This window comes from Somniosus microcephalus, chromosome 10, assembly GCF_052327205.1.
Source record: "Somniosus microcephalus isolate GS21.2 chromosome 10, FLI_Smic_1.0, whole genome shotgun sequence".
Classification (NCBI taxonomy): domain Eukaryota; kingdom Metazoa; phylum Chordata; class Chondrichthyes; order Squaliformes; family Somniosidae; genus Somniosus; species Somniosus microcephalus.
The window spans coordinates 10,177,231-10,199,730 of record NC_140996.1 but is presented as its reverse complement, the minus strand read 5'-3'; the positions used below and the strand labels follow the sequence as shown (position 1 = coordinate 10,199,730).

Genomic DNA, 22,500 nt, shown 5'->3' with positions numbered 1-22,500 from the left:
ATAATTTGTTCCACCACAACCTGCACTGAGCCAGAATCTTTGAAAGCTAAATGTGTGAAGAACTTAAAGTTGCTCTTCAGCGCTCCGAGAACTGTGTAGAAATTAATATTTGATTCATGTTGTAATCTGGGCTGCGGTACATTATACAATAGCTGTGTTGTGTTCAAAGTTGATCTAAAACCCAGTTTAAACTTTCAGAGCACTCAAAAGTGCACGTGGTTGATTAAAATGTTACACAGGTTTAAGACAATCCATATTGGCTTTTAAAAACAAAAAAAAACAGACTTGCATTTCTATAGCACCTTTCACGACCACCGGACGTCCCAAATCGCGTTGCAGCCAATGAAGTACTATTTGAAGTGCAGTCACTGTTGTAATGTGGGAAACGCGGCAGCCAATTTGCGCACAGCAAGCTCCCGTAAACAGCAATGTGATAATGACCAGTTAATCTGTTTGTGATCTTGGTCAAGGGATAAATATTGGCCCCAGGTCACCGGGGAGAACTCCCCCTGCTCTTCTTCAAAATAGTGCCATGGGATCTCTTACGTCCACCTGAGAGTGTAGACGGAGCCTGTGTTTAATATCTCATCCGAAAGATGGCACCTCCAACAGCACGGCACTCCCTCAGCACTGCCCCTCCCTCAGTACTGCCCCTCCGACAGTGCGGCGCTCACTCAGTACTGCCCCTCCGACAGTGCGTCGCTCCCTCAGTACTGCCCCACCGACAGTGCGTCGCTCCCTCAGTACTGCCCCTCTGACAGTGCGGTGCTCCCTCAGTACGGAGGTACTCCGATAGTGCTGCGCTCCCTCAGCACTGCACTGGGAGTGTCAGCCTAGATTTTTGTGTTCAAGTCTCTGGAGTGGGACTATGAACCCACAACCTTCTGACTCAGAGGCGAGGGTGCTGCCCACTGAGCCACCGGCTAACCCTTTTAATTAAATGCCCGTGAGATGCATCCAAGTATTGCGCAAAACCAAAATCCAAGATTTCTCTGTAGCTGCAGGATTCAAGTTTGGAAATACTTGTGCACTGACTGGCTTCCAACAAATATGTTCGATGCATCAAGCAGAGGAGGAAGTGAGGAAAGTCACCTGATGGAGGAAATTGCTATTTGTTCAAAGTGGTTGCAAAAATAATGAAGAACCACTCGAATGGGAAGTCTGTTATCTTTGATCCGAGTGCAGATTCCTCTTAACGGATTTCCAAAGAATAACACACTTAATGACGATAACTCTGCTACAGAAGTCTGCATATTGTGCAGTAACGCAGAAAACATGTCCCACTTTGGCGACATGCCTGGATGCAAGACTCAGAACTCGAGTTGCACTGATTGATGTTTGCAATTGAAGTCTAGCAATCTGAATATTATTTTCTACATTGGGTGCAGCTGCCTCATATGCTAGGGCCAATGATGTTTGTAAAATCTTTAATAAGTCTTATTTTGTCACAAACAATGTTTAACCACAATGCTGATAATTCACTATATTAAGTCCAAGCAACCTACATATTGAATGGTGAAGCACTGTTCAACGTTGGCAGATTAACAGTCCTTACAGAACACTCTTCAATATGTAATCCTGTATTCAGACGCTGACTCTCGCCCCTCCCTTCCTTCTGCCTCGAGTATTAATTACCAAACATTGGACCTAACTGGCACTGATGGGCACAGAATTATAACCTCAACATAAGAATTAGGAGCAGGAGTCGGCCATTCGGCCCCTCGAGCCTGCTCCGCCATTCAATAAGATCATGGCTGATCTTCGACCTCATCTTCACTTTCCTGCCCAATCCTCATATCCCTTGATTCCCTTAATATTCAAAAATCTATCGATCTCTGTCTTGAATACACTCAATGACTGAGCCTCCACAGCCCTCTGGGGTAGAGAATTCCAAAGATTCACCACCCTCTGAGTGAAGAAATTTCTTCTCATCTCAGCCCTAAATGGCCGACCCCTTATTCTGAGACTGTGACCCCTGGTTCTAGACTCACCAGCCAGGGGAAACATCCTCCCTGTATTTACCTTGTCAAGCCCTGTAAGAATTTTGTATGTTTCAATGAGATCACCCCTCATTCTTCTAAACTCTAGAGAATATAGGCCTAGTCTACTCAATCTCTCATCAGAAATCACCCCATCCCAGGAATCAGTCTGGTAAACCTTCGTTGCACTCCCTCTATGGCAAGTATATCCTTCCTTAGGTAAGGACACCAAAACTGTACACAATATTCCAGGTGTGTCAAAAGGCCAACATACCATTTGCTTTCCTAATTGCTTGCTGTACCTGCATGTTAACTTTCAGTGATTCGTGTACAAGGACACCCAGGTCCCTCTTAACACCATCAATCTAGAAAAGGAAAGAGGAAACTTTCTTGGGAGTTTTAAGCTTTGCCCAAGTTTGGTTTTAATCCAGAGATAGCTCCCAGTGGTGCTGTCTAATCTAAGTCAACCTTCTTATTCCCAGAATGTGGAGAGATCCCTTGGTTCAAGCTAAAACCTTTCAGTGATTTAATCTCAATCATCCCTGTAGCAATGAAACGTGACCACCTTTTTAATCGCCCCACCATTGGTGGCCGTGCCTTCAGCTGCCTGGGTCCCAAGCTCTGGAATTCCCTCCCTAAACCTCTCCGCCTCTCTTCTTTATGGAGCTCCTCAAAACCCACCTCTGTGACCCAAGTCACCTGTCCTAATACCTTAAAAAAATGCTGGAAATACTCAGCAGGTCAGGCAGCATCTGTAGAGAGAGAAACAGAGTTAACGTTTCAGGTCGATGACCCTTCGTCAGAACTCTGTTTCTCTCTCCACAGATGCTGCCTGACCTGCTGAGTATTTTCAGCATTTTGCTTTTGTGCTAATATCTCCTTGTGTGACTCAATGCCAATTTTTGTTCGATAACGCTCCCGCGAAGTGCCTTGGGACGTTTTACTACATTAAAGGCGCTATATAAATGCAAATTGCTATTGTTGAAGCCAACAGAGGCACCAACGCTTGTGTCAGCCAATGGCTCAGTTGGTAGCACTCTTGCCTCTGTGTCCGAAGGTTGTGGGTTCAAGTCTCACTCCAGAGACTTGAGCACAAAAATCCAGGTTTCTACTCCAGTACAGTGCTGAGGGAGCGCTGCACTGTCGGAGGTGCCGTCTTTCAGATGAGACGTTAAACCGGGGTCCCGTCTGCTCTCTCAGAGATCCTATGGCACTTATTTCTAAGAGGAGCAGGGGGAGTTCTTTCTGGGGCCAATATTTATCCCTCAATCAACATCACAAAAACAGATTATCTGGTCATTTATCACATTGCTGTTTGTGGGAGCTTGCTGTGTGCAAATTGGCTGCCAGATTTCCTGCATTGCAACAGTGACTACACTTCAAAAACAAAGTACTTCATTGGCTGTAAAGCGCTTTGGGACGTCCAGTAGTCGTGAAAGGCGCTATAGAAATGCAAGTCTTTCTATCAGATACAGAAGGGCTTCTGAATGGAAAATAAAACTGAAGCTGTGGAGCCAAGATGAGGAAACACCAACAGCTTAAAATACTCCTCAATTTAATAGAAAATTTCTGTGCCATTTTGAAGATTATATGCATTAACAATTTATCTCCTTCATGGAGCAATACAGTTGATAAATATGGAGATGGGAACAAGAAAGCAAAAAACAATTGGAAGATGTAAACTTGGGAGGAGAAGCGGAAGAGCACCTGGTTTCACCCAAAGGTCTCCTAAAAAGATCAGGATCCCTTTTTTCCCCCCCGGATGACGAAATGACTTATCCAATATGTGCTGAAAAGAAAATATTAAAATAATTTATTTTATTCATGTCACATCTTGTACGCAATCAGTACAGGAAACTTTGTGTTATCCGGAGGCTAAATGTCCGGCAAGCTCGAGCCACCGGCAAAAATCAGGAGCCGTTTTGTTAGGTTTTTTTTTCTTCTCGTGGCTTTTTTTCCCCAACAGTCAGGCTCTGCAAAGTCTCTGTAGCTTAGCAACAGCTTCAGAGAGACGCTTCCAAGGTACGGGCCGACTGTTTAGAAGCTGTTGCTAAGCAACAGTGTTTGTTGTCAGATACGGAGATGAAAAGCTCCGTATGCTTCAACATTAACGCTGGTGTGTCCGGCAGCTTTGAGGGAACGGCAGCAGCTCGGTCCCGTCGGTGCCGGATAGCACAAAGTTTCCTGTATTTCTATTCACAAAGTGACCCAACTCCACTCTGATCACGTCACATCACACAGCGCAGGAGGAGGCCATTCGGCCCATCGTGCTGTGCCGGCTCTTTGAAAGAGCTCACCAATTAGTCCCACTCCCCCCTGCTCTTTCCCCATAGCCCTGTAAACTTCTCCTTTTCAAGTATTTATCCAATTCCCTTTTGAAAGTTACTATTGAATCTGCTTCCATCACCCTTTCAGGCAGCGCGTTCCAGATCACAATAACTCGCTGCGTAAAAATATTTCTCCTCATCTCCCCTCTGGTTCTTTTGTCATTCACCTTAAATCTGTGTCCTCTGGTTACCAACCCTCCTGCCACTGGAAACAGTTTCTCCTTATTTATTCTTACCTTTAATAACGTTGAACACCTCCAAAAAATCTCCCCTGAACCTTCTCTGCTCTACGGAGAACAATCCCAGCTTCTCCAGTCTCTCCAAATAACTGCAGTACGTGTATAAACACTGCCCACGTAACCGTGCCAGGGTAAGACCTTTACAAAAACGAAACTTGCTTGAAAAATATCTGTTCATTTGGGCCCTGTTCACAAACCAGCCAGGGACCGCAATTCCAGCTAGTGAAATCTAACAATTATACTATGCCTTCGGATAAGATACTGCTTCGCTAATTGTTAGAAAGCTAGCAAACATCTATTATCAGAAACAGACTTGCCAATTGTTTAAGATAAGACATTAGATTGGAAAATATAACAATGATCTCCTTCAGAGAGACAGCAAGCAACTTACAAACAGAGCATGAGAAATTGTTATTCACCACGGAACTACAAGAAAAGTCACAGCAAGACATCACCATGTCAAGAAAAGCATGATCATGCTACTGTTTTTTTTATACATTCTTGGGATGTGAGCATCGCTGGAAAGGCCAGCATTTATTGCCCATCCCTAGTCGCCCTTGCGAAGGTGGAGGTGAGCTGCCTTCTTGAACCGCTGCAGTCCGTGTGGTGAAGGTACTCCCAGTGCTGTTAGGGAGGGAGTTCCAGGATTTTGACCCAGCGACGATGAAGGAACAGCGCTATACTTCCAAGTCAGGATGGTGTGTGACTTGGAGGGGAACTTGGAGGTGGTGGTGTTCCCATGCACCTGCTGCCCTCATCCTTCTAGGTGGAAGAGGTGGCGGGTTTGGGAGGTGCTGCCGAAGAAGACTTGGTGAGTTGCTGCAGTGCATCTTGTAGATGATACACACTGCAGCCACGGTACACCGGTGGTGGAGGGAGTGAATGTTTAAGGTGGTGGAAGGGGTGCTGATCAAGCGGGCTGCTTTGTCCTGGATGGTGTCGAGCTTCTTGAGTGTTGTTGGAGCTGCATTCACCCAGGCCAAGTGGAGAGTATTCCATCACACCCCTGACTTGTGCCTTGTAGATGGTGGGGAGTCAAGAGGTGAGACACTCGCCTTGTAGATGGTGGAAAGGTCATCATAAAATGTGCAACTGCCTTTTGATTGAATGACAGCACAGAAACAGGCCATTCCGCCCAACAGGTCTATGCTGGTGTTTATGCTCCACTTAAGTCTCCTCCCACCACTACTTCATCTCACTCTAGCAGCATAACCTTCTATTCCTTTTTCCATCATGTGTTTATCCAGCTTCTCCTTAAATACATCGATACTATTCACCTCAACCGCCCCCTGTGGTGGCGAGTTCCACATTCTCACCACTCTCTGGGTAAAGAAGTTTCTCCTGAATTCCCGATTGGATTTATTAGTGCCTGAACGTTGCAGGTTTGTTGTTCTTTGACCCAACCAGGATTATATAACACTTTGTGCACCTGTTGTCAAATATCTCAAACCTACTTAAAGCAGCATATTGTGTTACTGCTTCCCCCCACCCAAAGCTTCTTCAAAGTAGCGATCCCAGCCGCCACTCTCAATCAGGGACAGAGACTGAGAGTTTCATTGCTTTTGTTCTGTACAGTGACTGTTTGAACTTTTTCACATCCAATTTTTAAGCAGTGCTCGGTTTAGTTTAGCTCCACAGGCATCTGGCATCACAAATAACACTCTGCTGCACCTCAAATTACTAATCTCAAGGGGAGATAGATAAAAGGAGAACCACTTGAGAGCTTTTTCTGTCTGGTGAACGAATGTGAAGAATTTTTTTGGCCGCAGTAGAACTTGAAAGGCATTGTAATACGTTTGGTTGCTTTCTTGCCTGTGATTAGCATATCATTATTTACTATAAATTTCCGAACTTTAGTAGAGAATGATTCTGACACACGGAATGCTTGTATTTTTGATATTTCAGTCATAAGAACATAAGAATTAGGAGCAGGAGTCGGCTATTCAAGAAGATCACGGCTGATCTTCGATCTCAACTCCACTTTCCCGCCCAATCCCCATATCCCTCGATTCCCCTAGAGTTCAAAAATCTATCGTTCTCAGCCTGGAATATACAATCAAGTTCCATTTTCTTTATTAACTCGGCCTCTTAAATGAGCTGATTTTGACCTTTGACATCTGCTCTTATTTTCAACAGGCAGCCGAGCCACAAGTGTAACAAGAAATGAACCTCTGTTACAGGAAAAGTAACTTTCTAAGTTAGCCATCCTTACAAACCCAGCACGGACGTGTGCGACAAGAGGCCGTGGCAGACCTCCAGATGTAATGGTGAATGACGCAGGAGAGACAGGCCCCGAATTCAATCCTCGGTCCGAGCTGCGCTAATTGATCTTGGCCACAGAATTAGCAGAAGCACAATTAGCCCAATCTTACTGGGCCTGCAGGGGTGGTGGGGGAGGGGGGCAGGAGGTAGGGAATACGTTTACATGACTCCCACGCCCCAACAACATCAACTGATCCCTGATCTCCTTGATAATGGTACGTGACGTTATAAAACTCACTACACACTTGGTTTGAGTATAAAGCAAGGCTTTAATCTACTTGTTTCGGAACATGGAGGTCTAGCTGTACTTCACTAGTTCCTTGTCTTACAAAATGTCCCTGGCTAGCTGGGCCCACGCCCGAGTATTTATACTCCTTGGACGGCGCCACCAGCTGACTGTCCAGCGTTATCTCACGAGTGGTTTCTTGATGAATAATGAGATTTATAACAGTATGCAACTACTAACTTATGTAGCATAAAATTGTATGAGTCACAGTATTCAGGTGAAGCGGTCACTTTAAAAAAAAATATTATTGACGCTTTGCAAATTGGTCAGCAGATCGAGTCTAGCCAATGTGCAGCTGAGCTACCCAGAGCAGGTAAACTCCCAGGCTCAAGTCGTCTTTCGCATGAGACGTTACACCGAGGCCCCGTCTGCTCTCTCGGGTGGATGTAAAAGATCCCACGGCCACTATTTCGAAGAAGAGCAGGGGGAGTTCTCCCCGGTGTCCTGGGCCAATATTAATCCCTCAGCCAACATCACTAAAACAGATTATCTGGTCATCATCACATTGCCGTTTGTGGGAGCTTGCTGTGCGCAAATTGGCTGCCGTGTTTCCTACATTATAAGTGACCACACTTCAAAAATACTTCATTGGCCGTAAAGCGCTTTGGGACGTCCGGTGGTTGTAAAAGGCGCTATAGCACGGTGGCATAGTGGTTAGCACTGTTGCCTCACAGCGCCAGGGACCCGGGTTCAAATCCGGCCTCGGGTGACTGTCTGTGTGGAGTTTGCACATTCTCCCCGTGTTTGTGTGGGTTTCCTCCGGGTGCTCCGGTTTCCTCCCACAGTCCAAAGATGTGCGGGTTAGGTTGATTGGCCATGATAAAAAAATTGGCCCTTAGTGTTAGGGGGGATTAAATACGCGGGGTTACGGGGATAGGGCTTGGGTGGGATGGCTGTCGGTGTAGGGACCGGGTGCTAGGGTTTGGATGATCAGCCATGATCTCGTTGAATGGCGGAGCAGGCTCGAAGGGCCGAATGGCCTACTCCTGCTCCTATCTTCTATGTTTCTATGAAATGCAAGTCTTTCTTTCTTTAACTCTGTTTAGGTGATCTCATTGAAATGTATAAAATTCTTAAAGGGCATGACAGGGTGAATGCTGGGAGGATGTTTCCCCTGGCTGGAGTGTCTAGAACCAGGGGGCATAGCCTCAGGATAAGGGGTCGGTCATTTAGGACTGAGATGAGGAGGAATCTATTCACTCAGAGGTTGGTGAATCTTTGGAATTCTCTGCCCCAGAGGGCTGTGGAGGTTCAGTCGTCGAGTATACTCAAGACAGAGATCGATAGATTTTTGAATATTAAGGGAATCGAGGGAAATGGGGATAGTGCAGGAAAGTGGAGATGAGGTCGAAGATCAGCCATGATCTTACTGAATGGCAGACCAGGCTCGAGGGGCCGAATAGCCTACTCCTGTTCCTATTTATTATGTTCTGTGCCGAGTGAGTCGATCTGGGCCAGGGCACTGCAATTCTACTCATTGTTTCTGGGTTAAAAAGGGGACAAAGATCTGCCAGCGTTCCCAATGCTGATGGCGATCCTGTGACCCAGGATGGGAAAGTACATGTGGGGGGGCGGTGGGGAGTGTAAGGGAAGTTTGGGATCCGTCTCAGTTGTACTTTCACCTCCGTAACATCTCACGCCGCCACACCTGCCTCCGCTCATCTGTTGCTGAAACCCCCATCCATGCATTTGTTACCTCTAGACTCAACTACTCTAATGCACAACTGGCCGGCCTCCCATCTTGCACTCTCCATAGCTCATCCAAAACTCTGCTGCCCCGTATCCTATCTCGCAAACATGTACAAGTCCCGTTCACCCATCACCCCTGTGCTCGCTGGCCTACATCGGCTCCTGGTTTGGCAATACCTCGATTTTAAAATTCTCATCCTTGTTTTCAAATCCCTCCATGGTCTCGCACCCCCCGCCCCGCCCCATCTCTGTAACCTCCTCCAGCCCCAAAACCGCCGCCATCCCCACACCGCCCCCACAATCTCTGCGATCCTCCAATTTTGACCTCTTGCACATATTCGATTTCCTTCACTCCACCATTGGCGGCCATGCCTTCAGCTGTATAGGCCCCAAGCTCTGGAATTACCTCCCTCCTCCTTTAAGACTCTCCTTAAAACCTACCTCATTGGGTCACCTGTCCTAATATCTCCTTATGTGGCTCGGTGTCAAATTTTGTTCGACAATCGCTTCTGTGAAGCGCCTTGGGGCATTTTAAAGGCATTATATAAATGCAAGTTGTAATTGTTGTTGTTGTCCTCACTGACAAATAGCCGAACAACACTTACTGTTAAGCCTCACGGATAAATAATGGCTCTTTGAAGCAGACACTGGGCGGAACCAGTGCCTCTGTAATTATGGCTCCAGCAAGAAATCAAAGCTGGCAAGCGAGCATGTGAAGGGAGAAAACCTAAATAAACGTACATTTTTGATTACACCATCAAGCTTGTTGGGCAGAATCTGAGCACATTTCTGTTGGAATGCGATGGCTCTCCAACAACCACTTGCATTTATATAGCGCCTTTAATGTAGTAAAACGTCCCGAGGCGCTTCACAGGAGCGATTATCAAACCAAATTTGACACCGAGCCACATAAGGAGATATTAGGACAGGTGGCCAAAAGCTCGGTCACAGAGGCAGGTTTTAAGGAGCGTCTTAAAGGAGAGAGGGGCGGAGAGGTTTAGGGAGGGAATTCCAGAGCTTGGGGCCCAGGCAGCTAAAGGCACGGCCGCCAATGGTGGAGCGACTAAAATCAGGGATGCTCAAGAGGCCAGAACTGGGCGAGCGCGGTAACAATTCTAGCACACCATTCTTCTGGACTATTCCACCTCATTGCGTATATAGAATACGTCGTTTAACCATTTTATACACCTATGTAATAAATTCCAGAATTCTACAGTTATGTAAAAGGAGCATTACTTTGGAACACCCTTTTCCAGTCTAACGAGTTCCGCTCTAACTGTGCTGAGATCAGCCTTGTACAAAAACGGCAAACCCGGCATTCCGTATGACAAATATAAACCCCACCTGTTCCCCTCCAAAAACGAACACGGCCAGTTTTAGGCGTCTTTAAAAAGACCAGCTTGGGTTCGAAGGTCAAACAGTCTCTGGATTTGGCCGAGAAGACTTGCAACGTCAGCCTCGAGTGCATTCCAGTCGTGCAGCACATTCCCAGTCAATGCTGATCAGCCGTACGATAAAACCAGCACATTTATTTTAACGCTCAAGATGGTGACGACGACGACGAAAGTAAAATGTGCCGTAACTTTTTTTTGGAAACCGTAAACTGAGCTGGAGTTATGTCGCTTCTCTTAACAGAAACAAAAAGTCACGCACGTACTGGGCAGAACGTGCAGCTTTCGGGCTATCGTGTAGCGGATGCTCGGTTAAAGTTGCTGGGGATTTCAACAGCTCGGAAGCGGAGGGAAGAGCACGAAAGTCATCAACGCCGGTGTATTCGGAGACACTGGGGGCATGAAATAGTTCAGGAAACAAGTCATGACAAGGACTCAGACTGCCGTAACTGAACCCATCTTCAAAGCACCGAGGCCGAATCATAGCCCTCCAATTACTCCTGAAATTGTTTCTTTTATTTTTACACCTGATGATTTCAATTCTTTCACTGGGAACCGACAAGCCGTCTTTAGCCCAACTAATGAAGGGGTTGAACTAAATGTAGCAAGGCAGCTTTCAGGAAAGGTCTAGACCAAAGTAAAATAATTTCAGTGCTACATCATACAAGATCAAGTGTTCTGGCTCCACACCAATTAACAAGGCCACATGGTGCTTTATCTACAACAAATACAGCAGTGCACACATTTACTGCCCCAGGGTACATCACGGAGAGATTCTTTTTAATTACATTTTTCATACATTAGAAGGGGCATCAGAAAGAATGGTGAGACCTTGCTAGAACGACCTCCCCTTCCAGCTCACTTTGCAGTAGTTTATTGAACTGTAACACTCAATACATCCTGCATCCAGCAACCTGGAAAAACCATTTTAAACGGAGACTGCACGACCAGGCTTTTCGACTTTCCTCTCACCTCCTTACACTGGACAAGAAACCCAAGGACGAAGCTGGTCGACGCATTATTTTCATTTTATGAAATGTCACTTTGCCGAGGAGATGGATGCAAAATATACCAACAACAACTTGTATTTATATAGCGTCTTTAATGTAGTAAAAGTGTCGGTCGTGGCTCAGTGGGCGGCACCCTCGCCTCTGAGTCAGAAGGTCGTGGGTTCAAATCCCACTCCAGAGGCTTGAGCACAAAAATCTAGGCTGACGCTCCCAGTGCAGTGCTGAGGGAGTGCAGCACTATCAGAGGTGCCTTTCGGATGTGACGTTAAACCAAGGCCCCGTCTGCTCTGTCAGGTGGACGTAAACGATCCCACGGCACTATTTCGAAGAAGAGCAGGGGAGTTCTCCCCGGTGTCCTGGGGCCAATATTTATCCCTCAACCAACATAACTAAAAACAGATTATCTGGTCATTTATCACATTGCTGTTCGTGGGAGCTTGCTGAGCGCAAATTGGCTGCTGCGTTTCCCACATTACAACAGTGACTACACTCCAAAAGTACTTCATTGGCTGTAAAGCGCTTTGAGACGTCCGGTGGTCGTGAAAGACGCTATATAAATGCAAGTCTGTTTTTTTTCCTAAAATGTCCCAAGGCACTTCACAGGAGCATTATAAGACAAAAAAAATTTGACACCAAGGCACATGAGGAGAAATTAGGGCAGGTGACCAAAAGAGTTGGTCAAAGAGGTAGGTTTTAAGGTGCATCTTAAAGGAGGAGAGAGAGAGACGGAGAGGTTTAGGGAGGGAATTCCAGAGCTTAGGGCCCAGGCAACAGAAGGCACGGCCACCAATGGTGGAGTGATTATAATCAGGGATCCTCAAGAGGGCAGAATTAGAGGAGCGCAGATATCTCGGGGTTTGTGGGGCTGGAGGAGATTACAGAGATAGGGAAGGACGAGGCCATGGAGGGATTTGAAAACAAGGATGAGAATTTTGAAATTGAGGCGCTGCTTATCCGGGAGCCAATGTAGGTCAGGGAGCACAGGGGTGATGGGCGAACGGGACTTGGTGCGAGTTAGGACACGGGCAGCCGAGTTTTGGATCACCTCAAGTTTACGTAGGGTAGAACGTGGGAGGCCGGCCAGGAGTGCGTTGGAATAGTCAAGTCTAGAGGTAACAAAAGGCACATCATTCCAACTATCATATCAGTGGCCTATGAGAGTGGTTCTCAAACTGGGTGTGGACCCCTGGGGGTCCGCAGGAACTGTCCAAGCCGTCCACAACCAGAGGCAATTTCAAGCCTGCTCCTCTTTATAAAACCGAGACTGATTCAGTTCTTGCGAATTATTCTTAAAGGCTGGGCCCACCTCCTCACCGAGGCCCACAGCACTCGCTCACTTTGCAACGAGCGCTCCCTGCCGCTCGAACCGACTCCTCTCCCCGCCGGCCGCGACCCCGGGCCATCCTCCCGACACGCGATCAGGGCGCCTGCGGGGGCCCTTCAAACACGTGGCCGAACGTCTTCACGCAAACACGTACAATCGCACAGTGCGGCCGTCACAGAACGTGCCAGTGGGACAGTACAGCGGCGAGTCGCGCTTCCGGCAGCAACCCAGCACGTGCATGTGCGCTCGTGCCCTCGCTCACTCACCTTGGCCAGCCTGCTGACGGCCTTAAAAATTGCCCAGCACTAAGTGGCTAACAGTGGCCATGTGTTGCTGCGGAGTGCCCAGGATTGGTGTGAGAAGCAGGTACACCCATCTCACTGATATCTGTAAGTAAATACCTGCTCTCTTCAAAGCATTTTAAAACACTCTTTACATGCAGCACTTTCATAGTCTTATATAGTATTATAATTTAGATGGTGGGGGTCTGTGATTACTAATCCATTTGAAAAGGGGTCTGGTAACCAAAAAGGTTTGAGAACCACTGCCCGACAATCAACACCCATTTGCTGATGGAGGTCAAGTACCAACAGGTTACCAAAGTCCTCAAGGTTCCTTCAGCAACCACGGAATACCTTGTCCCTCAATATCTAGTGACATTCAACGAAAGGGACTTGGATTGCCTAAGTTCACTTTCATATCCAGACAGCAAGACAAACTCGTGGGACCACTGAGATTAACCCGGCGAGATCTCTGCGCTCCTCCAATTCCGGCCTCTTGCGCATCCCCGATTTTCATCGCCCCACCATTGGTGGTCGTGCCTTCAGCTGCCTGGACCCCAAGTTCTGGAATTCCCTCCCTAAACCTCTCCGTCTCTCTTTCCTCCTTTTAAAACACTCCTTAAAACCCACCTCCTCCACCTGTCCTAATATCTCCTTGTGGCTCAGTGTGAAATTTTGTTTGTTAACACTCCTCTGTGCAGCGCCTTGGGATGTTTTACTACGTTAAAGGCGCTATATAAATACAAGTCATTGTTGAAGATAGACAAAGTTACTTGGGGCCATCCACACTGGTTTCAAAGTTTTTCACACTAGCCTGCGAAGATCAAAAGGTCTAAATTTTACAAGCAAGAAACTTTACAGGTGGATTTTGATTTTTTAGATGATTTCCACACACTTTCCCCCAACAGAATTTTTAGATGGCTCCCATAACCCCAAAACATAACCATTTTTCTTTATTACTGCTTCATGCCAAAGGAAGATACTTTATTTCATTATTTTCATAAAGCAATTTTACTTGTCGGCGGAGATCAAAACTCAATCCTCCCTGGTATAATAAAACTCACGACACACTTGGTTTGAGCATAAAGCAAGGCTTTAATCAACTTGTTTCGGAACATGGAGGTCTAGTTGTACTTCACTAGTTCCTTGTCTTACAAAATGTCCCTGGAAAGCTGGGCCCACGCCCGAGTATTTACACTCCTTGGGCGGCGCCACCAGCTGGCCGTCCAGCGTTATTTCACGAGTAGTTTCTTGATGAATGATGAGATTTATAACACTCCCCTTGGCAGCAGTCCAAATATTCAGTTCTTTTTGAACAAATGATTCTACTCGATATGATGAGAACAATCCAAAAGTCGCATCAACTCAAATTGGAAATAGGAACAGGAGGAGGCCGTGCAGCCCCTCGAGCCTGTTCCGCCATTCAATGAGATCACGGCTGATCTGTATCTTAACTCCATCTCCCCGCCTTGGTTCCGTAACCCTTAATACCCTTTGCCTAACAAAAGTCGATCAGTCTCAGTTTTGAAATTTTCAATTGACCCCCCCAGCCTCAACAGCTTTTTCGGGGGCGGGGGAGGGGAGGTAGAGAGAGTTCCAGATTTCCACCACCCTTTGTGTGAAGAAGTGCTTCCTGACATCACCCCTGAACGGCCTGGCTCTAATTTTAAGGTGATGCCCCCTTGTTCTGGACTCCCCCCACCAGAGGAAATAGATTCCCTCTATTGACCATATCAACTCCTTTAATTATCTTAAACACCTCCATTAGATCACCCCTTAATCTTCTATACTCGAGGGAATACAAGCTTATGATATCTGTCCTCATAATTTAACTCATTCAGCTCCGGTATCATTCTGCGTTGCGCCCCCTCTTCAAGGCCAAGTGCAGCAAAAGCAAAGCGTTTGCAATAGTTCGGAGGTTGAGCCATTTATACATACACACGACAACAAGCCGATTACAACCGGCCTCAAGGCTGAATCTGCAGGCATCACTGTTGAACGCCGTGCTTTGGGGGGGGACTTACTTCTGTAACCAGCAAGCTGTGAGCTTCTTTCCTTGCGCTTTCAGGCAGAGTGGAGCAGAGTGTCCTCCCATGGCGTTTCAGTGTCCCAATCTAATAAAAACACAACAAGACTTTCAATAACAAGGCGGCAACAAACTCAAAAACACTTCCGAGATTTTTCTTCTGCCTGGTTGCTACAAGCAACACTTTAATTCTTAGGATGCATACAGACAGCAGTCAGAAGACTCAGATCGTGGGAACCTTTTGGAATCCTTGATGGAAAGAAATGAGCATCTGAGCTTCTGCAAGTGTAGTAAAGCGATTTTAAAAAAAAATAGGAAATGTAAAATTAGACTTTTTCTCATCTTATTCAGTATATTCAAAAGAAGCTGAAGAGGTTATACACACACGCATGCATCATAAAAACCTTCTGCCTTCAAAACAAAGTTCTGTGTTCTCGGAAAGTATGTTTACGCAAATCATAATCCTTTGTACTCTCGGAAAAATTCCCAGTCGTCATTTCGGTGTAAGATTTGTCTTCAGACGCAGTTCAGGTTAACCTCTCTCTGAAGACCTAAACCTATTTCCTTTTTTTTTAAAAAGACAATTCAGCGCAGTATGCTAGTGGGTTATGTTTTGTATTCTAGAAACAAGAATCATGCCGGTAGGCACAGTGTGAATTAATAATAATTACACTAACACACACCAGAGGGTTTTACCCTGCGCAAGAACTGGAGGCGGCCCAGCTCACAGGAGCAGATGACATACGAGAAGAAAGACTTGCATTTCTATAGCGCCTTTCACGACCACCGGACATCCCAAAGCGCTTTACAGCCAATGAAGTACTTTTTGAAATGTAGTCACTGTTGTAATGTGGGAAACGCAGCAGCCAATTTGCGCACAGCAAGCTCCCACAAACAGCAATGTGATCATGGCCAGATAATCTGTTTCTGTTATGTGCCAAGGGAGCTTTTACGTCCACCTGAGAGAGCAGATGGGGCCTCGGTTTAATGTCTCATCCGAAAAACGGCACCTCCGACAGTGCAGCACTCCTTCAGTACTGGCCTTCCGACAGTGCAGCACTCCCTCAGTACTGTCACTCCAACAGTGCGGCACTTCCTCAGTACTGCCCCTCCGACAGTGCGGCGCTCTCTCAGTACTGTCACTCCGACAGTGCGGCGCTCCCTCAGTACTGCCCCTCCGACAGTGCGGCGTTCTCTCAGTACTGTCACTCCGACAGTGCGGCGCTCCCTCAGTACTGCCCTTCCGACAGTGCAGCGCTCCCTCAGTACTGCCCCTCCGACAGTGTGGGGTTCCCTCAGTACAGCCCCTCCGACTGTGCGGCGCTCCCTCAGTACTGCCCTTCCGACAGTGCGGCGCTCCCTCAGTACTGCCCCTCCGACAGCGCAGCGCTCCCTCAGTACTGCCCCTCCGACAGTGCAGCACTCCCTCAGTACTGCCCCTCCGACAGTGCGGCTCTCCCTCAGTGCTGCCCCTCCGACAGTGCGGCGCTCCCTCAGTACTGCCCCTCTGACAGTGCGGCGTTCCCTCAGTACTGACACTGGGAGCGTCAGCCTGGATTTTGTGCCCAAGGCTCTGGAGTGGGCCTTGAACCCACAGCCTTCTGCCATCAGAGGCGAGGGTGCTGCCCACTGAGCCACTGGCTGAAACGTGACACGGCTGAGAACCTGGAGCGAGGGAGACACGAGAGATGCAGTCGACTTTTACAGCGCACCACTTAGTTAATCAAGTCTCACTGAGAGTCCGAGGGTCGAGTATGACAGAATTACTGTAAAAGCTGACTTGTATATCTCGTATTTCTCCCATTCCCGATTGTCTGCTCCTGTCAGCTCCCCTCTTGGTTCCGGATGCTGTTCTTTTAATCTCAGAATCTGCTGCCTCTCCTGGTGATGATGCCACTGCTCTTGCTCCGAAGCCCCGCTCCCCTCTTCCACTGCCCCCACTTCTCGCCCCACCCCCCCACCCCCAACCCTAGGTCCTCCTCATCTGCGAGTTGGTCTCGGGCTGGCTGCCTCTGGTCTTGTCTTCACGTTCTGTGGCAGGCTGCTCCTGTCCCCATTTCACCTCCTGCCTTCTTACTTTCCTCCTCAGCGGGTATTTCGAGCTCGCTGCTCAACTGCCATTCTGAACAATTACACAGAATTGCATCGAATATGCAACACAGGAACAGGCCATTCGGTCCAACTAGTCCGTGCTGGTGTTTATGCTCCACACGAGTCTCCTCCCATTCCATCTGCCTCATCTCAGCCTTTCGGCGTATCTTTCTATTCCCTTTTTATCTCATGCACTCGTCTAGTTTCCTTTTGATAGCATCTAAGCTATTCAGCTCAACCACTTCCTGTGGTAGCAAGTTCCACATTCTAACCACACTCTTGAGTAGACATTTCTCCTTATTTCCCTATTGGTTTTATTAGTAACTACAGGATACTTTGTGTTATCCGGAGGCGAACCGTCCAGCAAGCTGGAGCCACCGGCAAAAATCAGGAGCCATTTTTTATTCTTTTCGTTTCTTTTCTTTGCTTTTTTTGAACAGTCAAGCTCTGCAACGTCTGTAGCTAAGCAACAGCTTCAGCTAGAGACACTACAGAGACGCTTGCCGACTGTTTAGAGGCTGTTGCTAAGCAACAGGGTTTGTTGATTCATACGGAGATGAAAATCTCCCTATGTTTCAACATTACCTCTGGAGTGTACGGCAGTAGCTCGGTCCTGTCGGTGCCGGATAGCACAAAGTTTCCTGTATCTTGTATTTAAGGCCCCTGGTTTTGGATGCTTCCACAAGTGGAAACATTCTCTTCACATCTACCCTGTCCAACCCATTCATAAATTTAAAGACCTCTATCTTGCATTTTCTCCAGTGCTTCTATGTCATTTTTATAGCACTGTACTTAAGCTTTTTTTAAAAATACATCAAAACATTTCTGCTATTACACTTGTATTAAGACATAAATATGTGCAGACCACCACTAGGTACTGTAGCAAAGAGTCCAAGTTCTCTTGCCATTGAATCTGATTGGGGCTTGATGTAGAAATGGGCCTTGGAACTGCCACATGATTCGAGACACCCTGGTTTTAAAAGATACCCATTCACTGCATATCAAGTCTGCGAAAATGATGCCAATTTATACTTGCCAATCTTTTGAGGACAAAGAAGGACTGGTAGAGGAGAGATGGACTGAACCGAAACAAAGCAGGAGCAATGGGACTTGCACAAGACAGCTATTGAGAAGCATTCAAATGGACGGGTAAGGGAAGAGGGGGAAGTAACTGGGTCCCAAATGAGACTGATTAAAGGCAAAGATGAACACAAAGCAAATACAAGAAGCTACACACACTGGGGCAAAAAAAGGGCAAATCTGTAATAATAGGTATACATGTTATATGTACATATTGGCCTAGAAATTGGCCTGAGGCACCCAAGCGGCGCAAAGTTCGCTTGTGCGCTGGAATTTGCGCCGCGATCGCCGCATTAGTGATCGCCGCAAATTCAGTTGAAGTGCCCCAAGAGGGAGACGGGGCGCGGCTCGAGGCGCTCCGCATCCCTCTTAGGGCGCTGAAAGTGAATTTCGCAGCGCTACGTGCCGCAGCGCCACACGCTGCGGCACGGCACGCTGCGGTACTGCAGGCCTTCCTCCCACTGTTAAGGGGGAGGGGCCTGCAACAGCGCAAGCCCCGATCGCGAGTGCCGGCAAAAGAGCCCGGCACCAAGGAGAAGTGCCGGGCTCTCAGGAAACAGCTGGCAATGCCGTGGGGCGGGGGGGGGGACCAGGAGGCCGAGGACGGAGGTGCTGGCAGGCGGCCGCCGAAAAGGCGGCCGCCCTGCACCTCCACCTTAACTTGCACCTCTGCCGGCGCAGCAAGGCCCCGTGAACCGGGCGCGGGTAGCGAACGGCGCCACAGCGGCGTTCGCTACCAAATATCGCGATCGGGGCGCAAATGGGGCGCTGCGCACACCGATGACGTCATCGGTGGTGGCGCAGCGCAAAAGGCTAACGCCACCATTAGCGCCCCTGCTGAATATCGCGGGAGGCGCAGCCAGTGGCGCTACAGCCACTGACTGCCTCTTTAGGCGCTAACAGGTGGCGCTACTCACCCAATTTCTCCCCCATTGAATGTTAGACGTATTAGTAACAAGATACCTAAACTGGAGGCTGATTTAACAACTTGCATTTATATAGTGCCTTTAACATAGTAAAACATCCCAAGGCGCTGCAGAGAAGCGTTATAAAACAACAGTTGACACCGAACCACATTAGGAGAAATTAGGGCAGGTGACCAAAAGTTTGGTCAAAGAGGTAGGTTTTAAAGAGCGTCTTAAAGGAGGAGAGAGAGGTAGCGAGGCGGAGAGGTTTAGGGGGGGAATTCCAGAGCTTAGGGCCCAGGCAGCTGAAGGCACGGCCACCAATGGTGGGGCGAAAGAAATCTGTGAGGCGCAAGAGGCCAGAATTGGAGGAGCGCAGAGATCTCAGAGGGTTTGCAGGGCCGGAGAAGGTTACAGATATAGGGAGGGGGCGAGGCAATGGAGGGATTTGAAAAAAAAGGATTCAAGTCTTAAAATCGAGGCGTTGCCGGACCGCGACCAATGTACGTCAGCGAGCACAGGGGAGATGGGCGAACGGGACTTGGTGCAAGTTAATTAAATAAATCTGGAATTAAAAGCTAGTATCAGTAATGGTGAAACTACCGGATTGTCGCAAAAACCCACCTGGTTCACTAATGTACTTCAGGGAAGGAAATCTGCCGCCCTTACCCGGTCTGGCCGATATGCGACTCCAGACCAGACCCACAGCAATGTGGTTGACTCTTAGCTGCCCTCTGAAATGGCCGAGTGAGCCACTACAAAAAACAACAATCATCGCACGGGACTGCGAGGTGGCGGCTCACCACCACCTTCTCGAGGGCAATTAGGGATGGGCAATAAATACCGGCCTTGCCAGCGACGCCCACATCCCCCGTGAACGGCTTCAAAAAAAAAACGTCAAATGAAAAACTGACACGAAATGACTCGCGCTTTACACAATCCATTTTACATGCATGCTGTGTGGGATCCTGGATTGAAATGGATCTCGTGTGGTCACTTGTTACACTCTAGTCAAATACAATAGCAATCATTTGCACAATTGGAAGGCGTCAGTCACCTTGAGAGAAGGGGGAGGGCAGGTAAATTCAAGAAACATACATCTGGCACATCCCCGATTTCCATCGCTCCACCATTGGCGGCCGTGCCTTCAGCTGCCTGGGCCCCAAGCTCTGGAATTCCCTCCCTAAACCTCTCCGCCTCTCTCTCTTCCTTTAAACCGCTCCTTAAAACCTCCCTCTGTGACCAAGCTTTTGGCCCCCCTGTCCAATTAGCTCCTTATGTGGCTCGGTGTCAAGTTTTTGTTTCATAATCGCTCCTGTGAAGTTATTGTTACATCAAAGAGAAGCTGTCAACAGAAGAAGGCCGGACATTTATGAAGGGTTTTGATCGAGTAAATAAGGAGAGACGGTTTCCATTGGCAGGTGGGTCGGAAACCAGAGGACACAGATTGAAGGGAATTGGCAAAAGAGCCAGCGGGAGAGAGGAGAATTTTTTTATGCAGCGAGTTGTTGTGATCTGGAATGCGCTGCCTGAAAGGGCGGTGGAAGCAGATTCAAGAGTCACTTTCAAAAGGGGAACTGGGTAAATACTTGGATAGGATAAATTTGCAGGGACTAATTGGAGAGCTTTTTCAAAGAGCCGCCACAGACACGATGGGCCGAATGGCCTCCTTCTGTGCTGAGAGATTCGATGAACAATGAATGAATGCAGGAAATGGCGGAGCCGAAAAAAGGTTTCAGGTTCTAGGTGACGTTGATGGGGTTGCTTAGCAAGGACCAAGCTGTGGAAGGCAAATGTAGGAGAGTCAATGCTACCACTGATTGGCTGTTCTCTGTCGGTTGTCATCAAAATAATTAGCAATTTTGATGCCTTTAATACAGCTACATTAAGAAATCATCTGTCGCTCAGGAGTGGGAAAATTTGTGCTTCGTACATTACAAATAGCAGAATTCCACAACATGCGGCCGACGATCTTTCGGTTCCAACCTTCTTTCGGATGAGGCGTTAAACCGAGGCCCCCGTCTGCTCTCTCGGGCGGATGTAAAAGATTCCACGGCCACTATTTCGAAGAGGAGCAGGGGGAGTTCTCCCCGGTGTCCTGAGGCCGATATTTATCCCTCAACCAACATCACTAAAAACAGATGATCTGGTCATTATCACATTGCTGTTTGTGGGAGCTTGCTGTGCGCAAATTGGCTGCCGCGTTTCCCTCATTACAACAGTGACTACACTTCAAAAAGTACTTCATTGGCTGTAAAGCACTTTGGGACGTCCTGAGGTCGTGAAAGGGCTATAGAAATGCAGATCGTTCCTTCTTTTTAGAAAATATTAAAAGAACATAAAATAAAGCTCGATTACTTCAGGGACATCAAGTAAGTCGGACCAGAAGGCCTAAAGGGTAATTAGTGAAAAACTGCATTAAAAACAGACATCAGGAAAATTTCTTTACTCAAATTATGATTGTATGTCTGGAATATTCTACCAAGCAGCATAACAAGAGCAGGTCAAAGGCTAGGTATTCTGCAGCGAGTGTCTCACCTCCTGACTCCCCAAAGCCCTTCCACCATCTACAAGGCACAAGTCAGGAGTGTGATGGAATACTCTCCACTTGCCTGGATGAGTGCAGCTCCAACAACACTCAAGAAGCTCGACACCATCCAGGACAAAGCAGCCCGTTTGATTGGCACCCCATCCACCACCTTAAACATTCACTCCCTCCACCACCGGCGCACCGTGGCTGCAGTGTGTACCATCTACAAGATGCACTGCAGCAACTCGCCAAGGCTTCTTCGGCAGCACCTCCCAAACCCGCGATCTCTTCCACCTAGAAGGACAAGGGCAGCAGGCACATGGGAACACCACCACCTCCAAGTTCCCCTCCAAGTCACACACACCATCCTGACTCGGAAATATATCGGCCGTTCCTTCATCGTCGCTGGGTCAAAATCCTGGAACTCCCTCCCTAACAGCACTGTGGGAGCACCTTCACCACACAGACTGCAGCGGTTCAAGAAGGCGGCTCACCACCACCTTCTCGAGGGCAATTAGGGATGGGCAATAAATGCTGGCCTTGCCAGCGACGCCCACATCCCAGGAACGAATAAATAAAAAACATGACATTTTAAATAGTCAGATACCAAAATGAGGATTAATGTACTTGAAGGGCCAAATGATTTTTTTGCACATCCCTGACATTTCTTATAACTGAAGAAACATCACAGGGAAATAGTTTCCACACTGTGCTCATCACAACAAATCAGTCTGATACAGACTGCTGCTGCTGTGTACAACCTTCACTGAAGATAAGCACACTACAGTTGCAGATGTTCAATGTGGAAACTAGTGAACTGCAGTAACAGGAAATCCTCTGCTGTGGAAGTGCCAAACGTTCCAAATCGCAGCAAAACAGGTTACGAAAATGCTTGAATAGCTAAACCGCAGTGGGATATAATCGGTTGAATTCAGATTTTTTTTTCAAATGTATTCATGGGATGTGGGCGTCGCTGGCAAGGCCAGCATTTATTGCCCACCCCTAGTTGCCCTCGAGAAGGTGGTGGTGAGCCGCCTTCTTGAACCGCTGCAGTCCGTGTGGTGAAGGTGCTCCCACAGT

The 22,500-nt window shown here is 47.6% G+C and overlaps 1 protein-coding gene across 8 annotated transcripts in view; it reads right to left on the bottom strand.

Moving 5' to 3' along the window:
• LOC147111436 (dedicator of cytokinesis protein 9-like) overlaps window positions 1–22,500 on the bottom strand; it is a 499,826-nt gene that overhangs the window by 221,591 nt on the left and 255,735 nt on the right. For all 8 annotated transcript variants that reach the window (XM_085998427.1, XM_085998430.1, XM_085998428.1 and 5 more), the window contains exon 3: window positions 14,813–14,902. In XM_085998427.1, coding sequence (XP_085854553.1) covers window positions 14,813–14,902 — 90 coding nt within the window. The remainder of the gene's footprint in view (window positions 1–14,812; window positions 14,903–22,500) is intronic.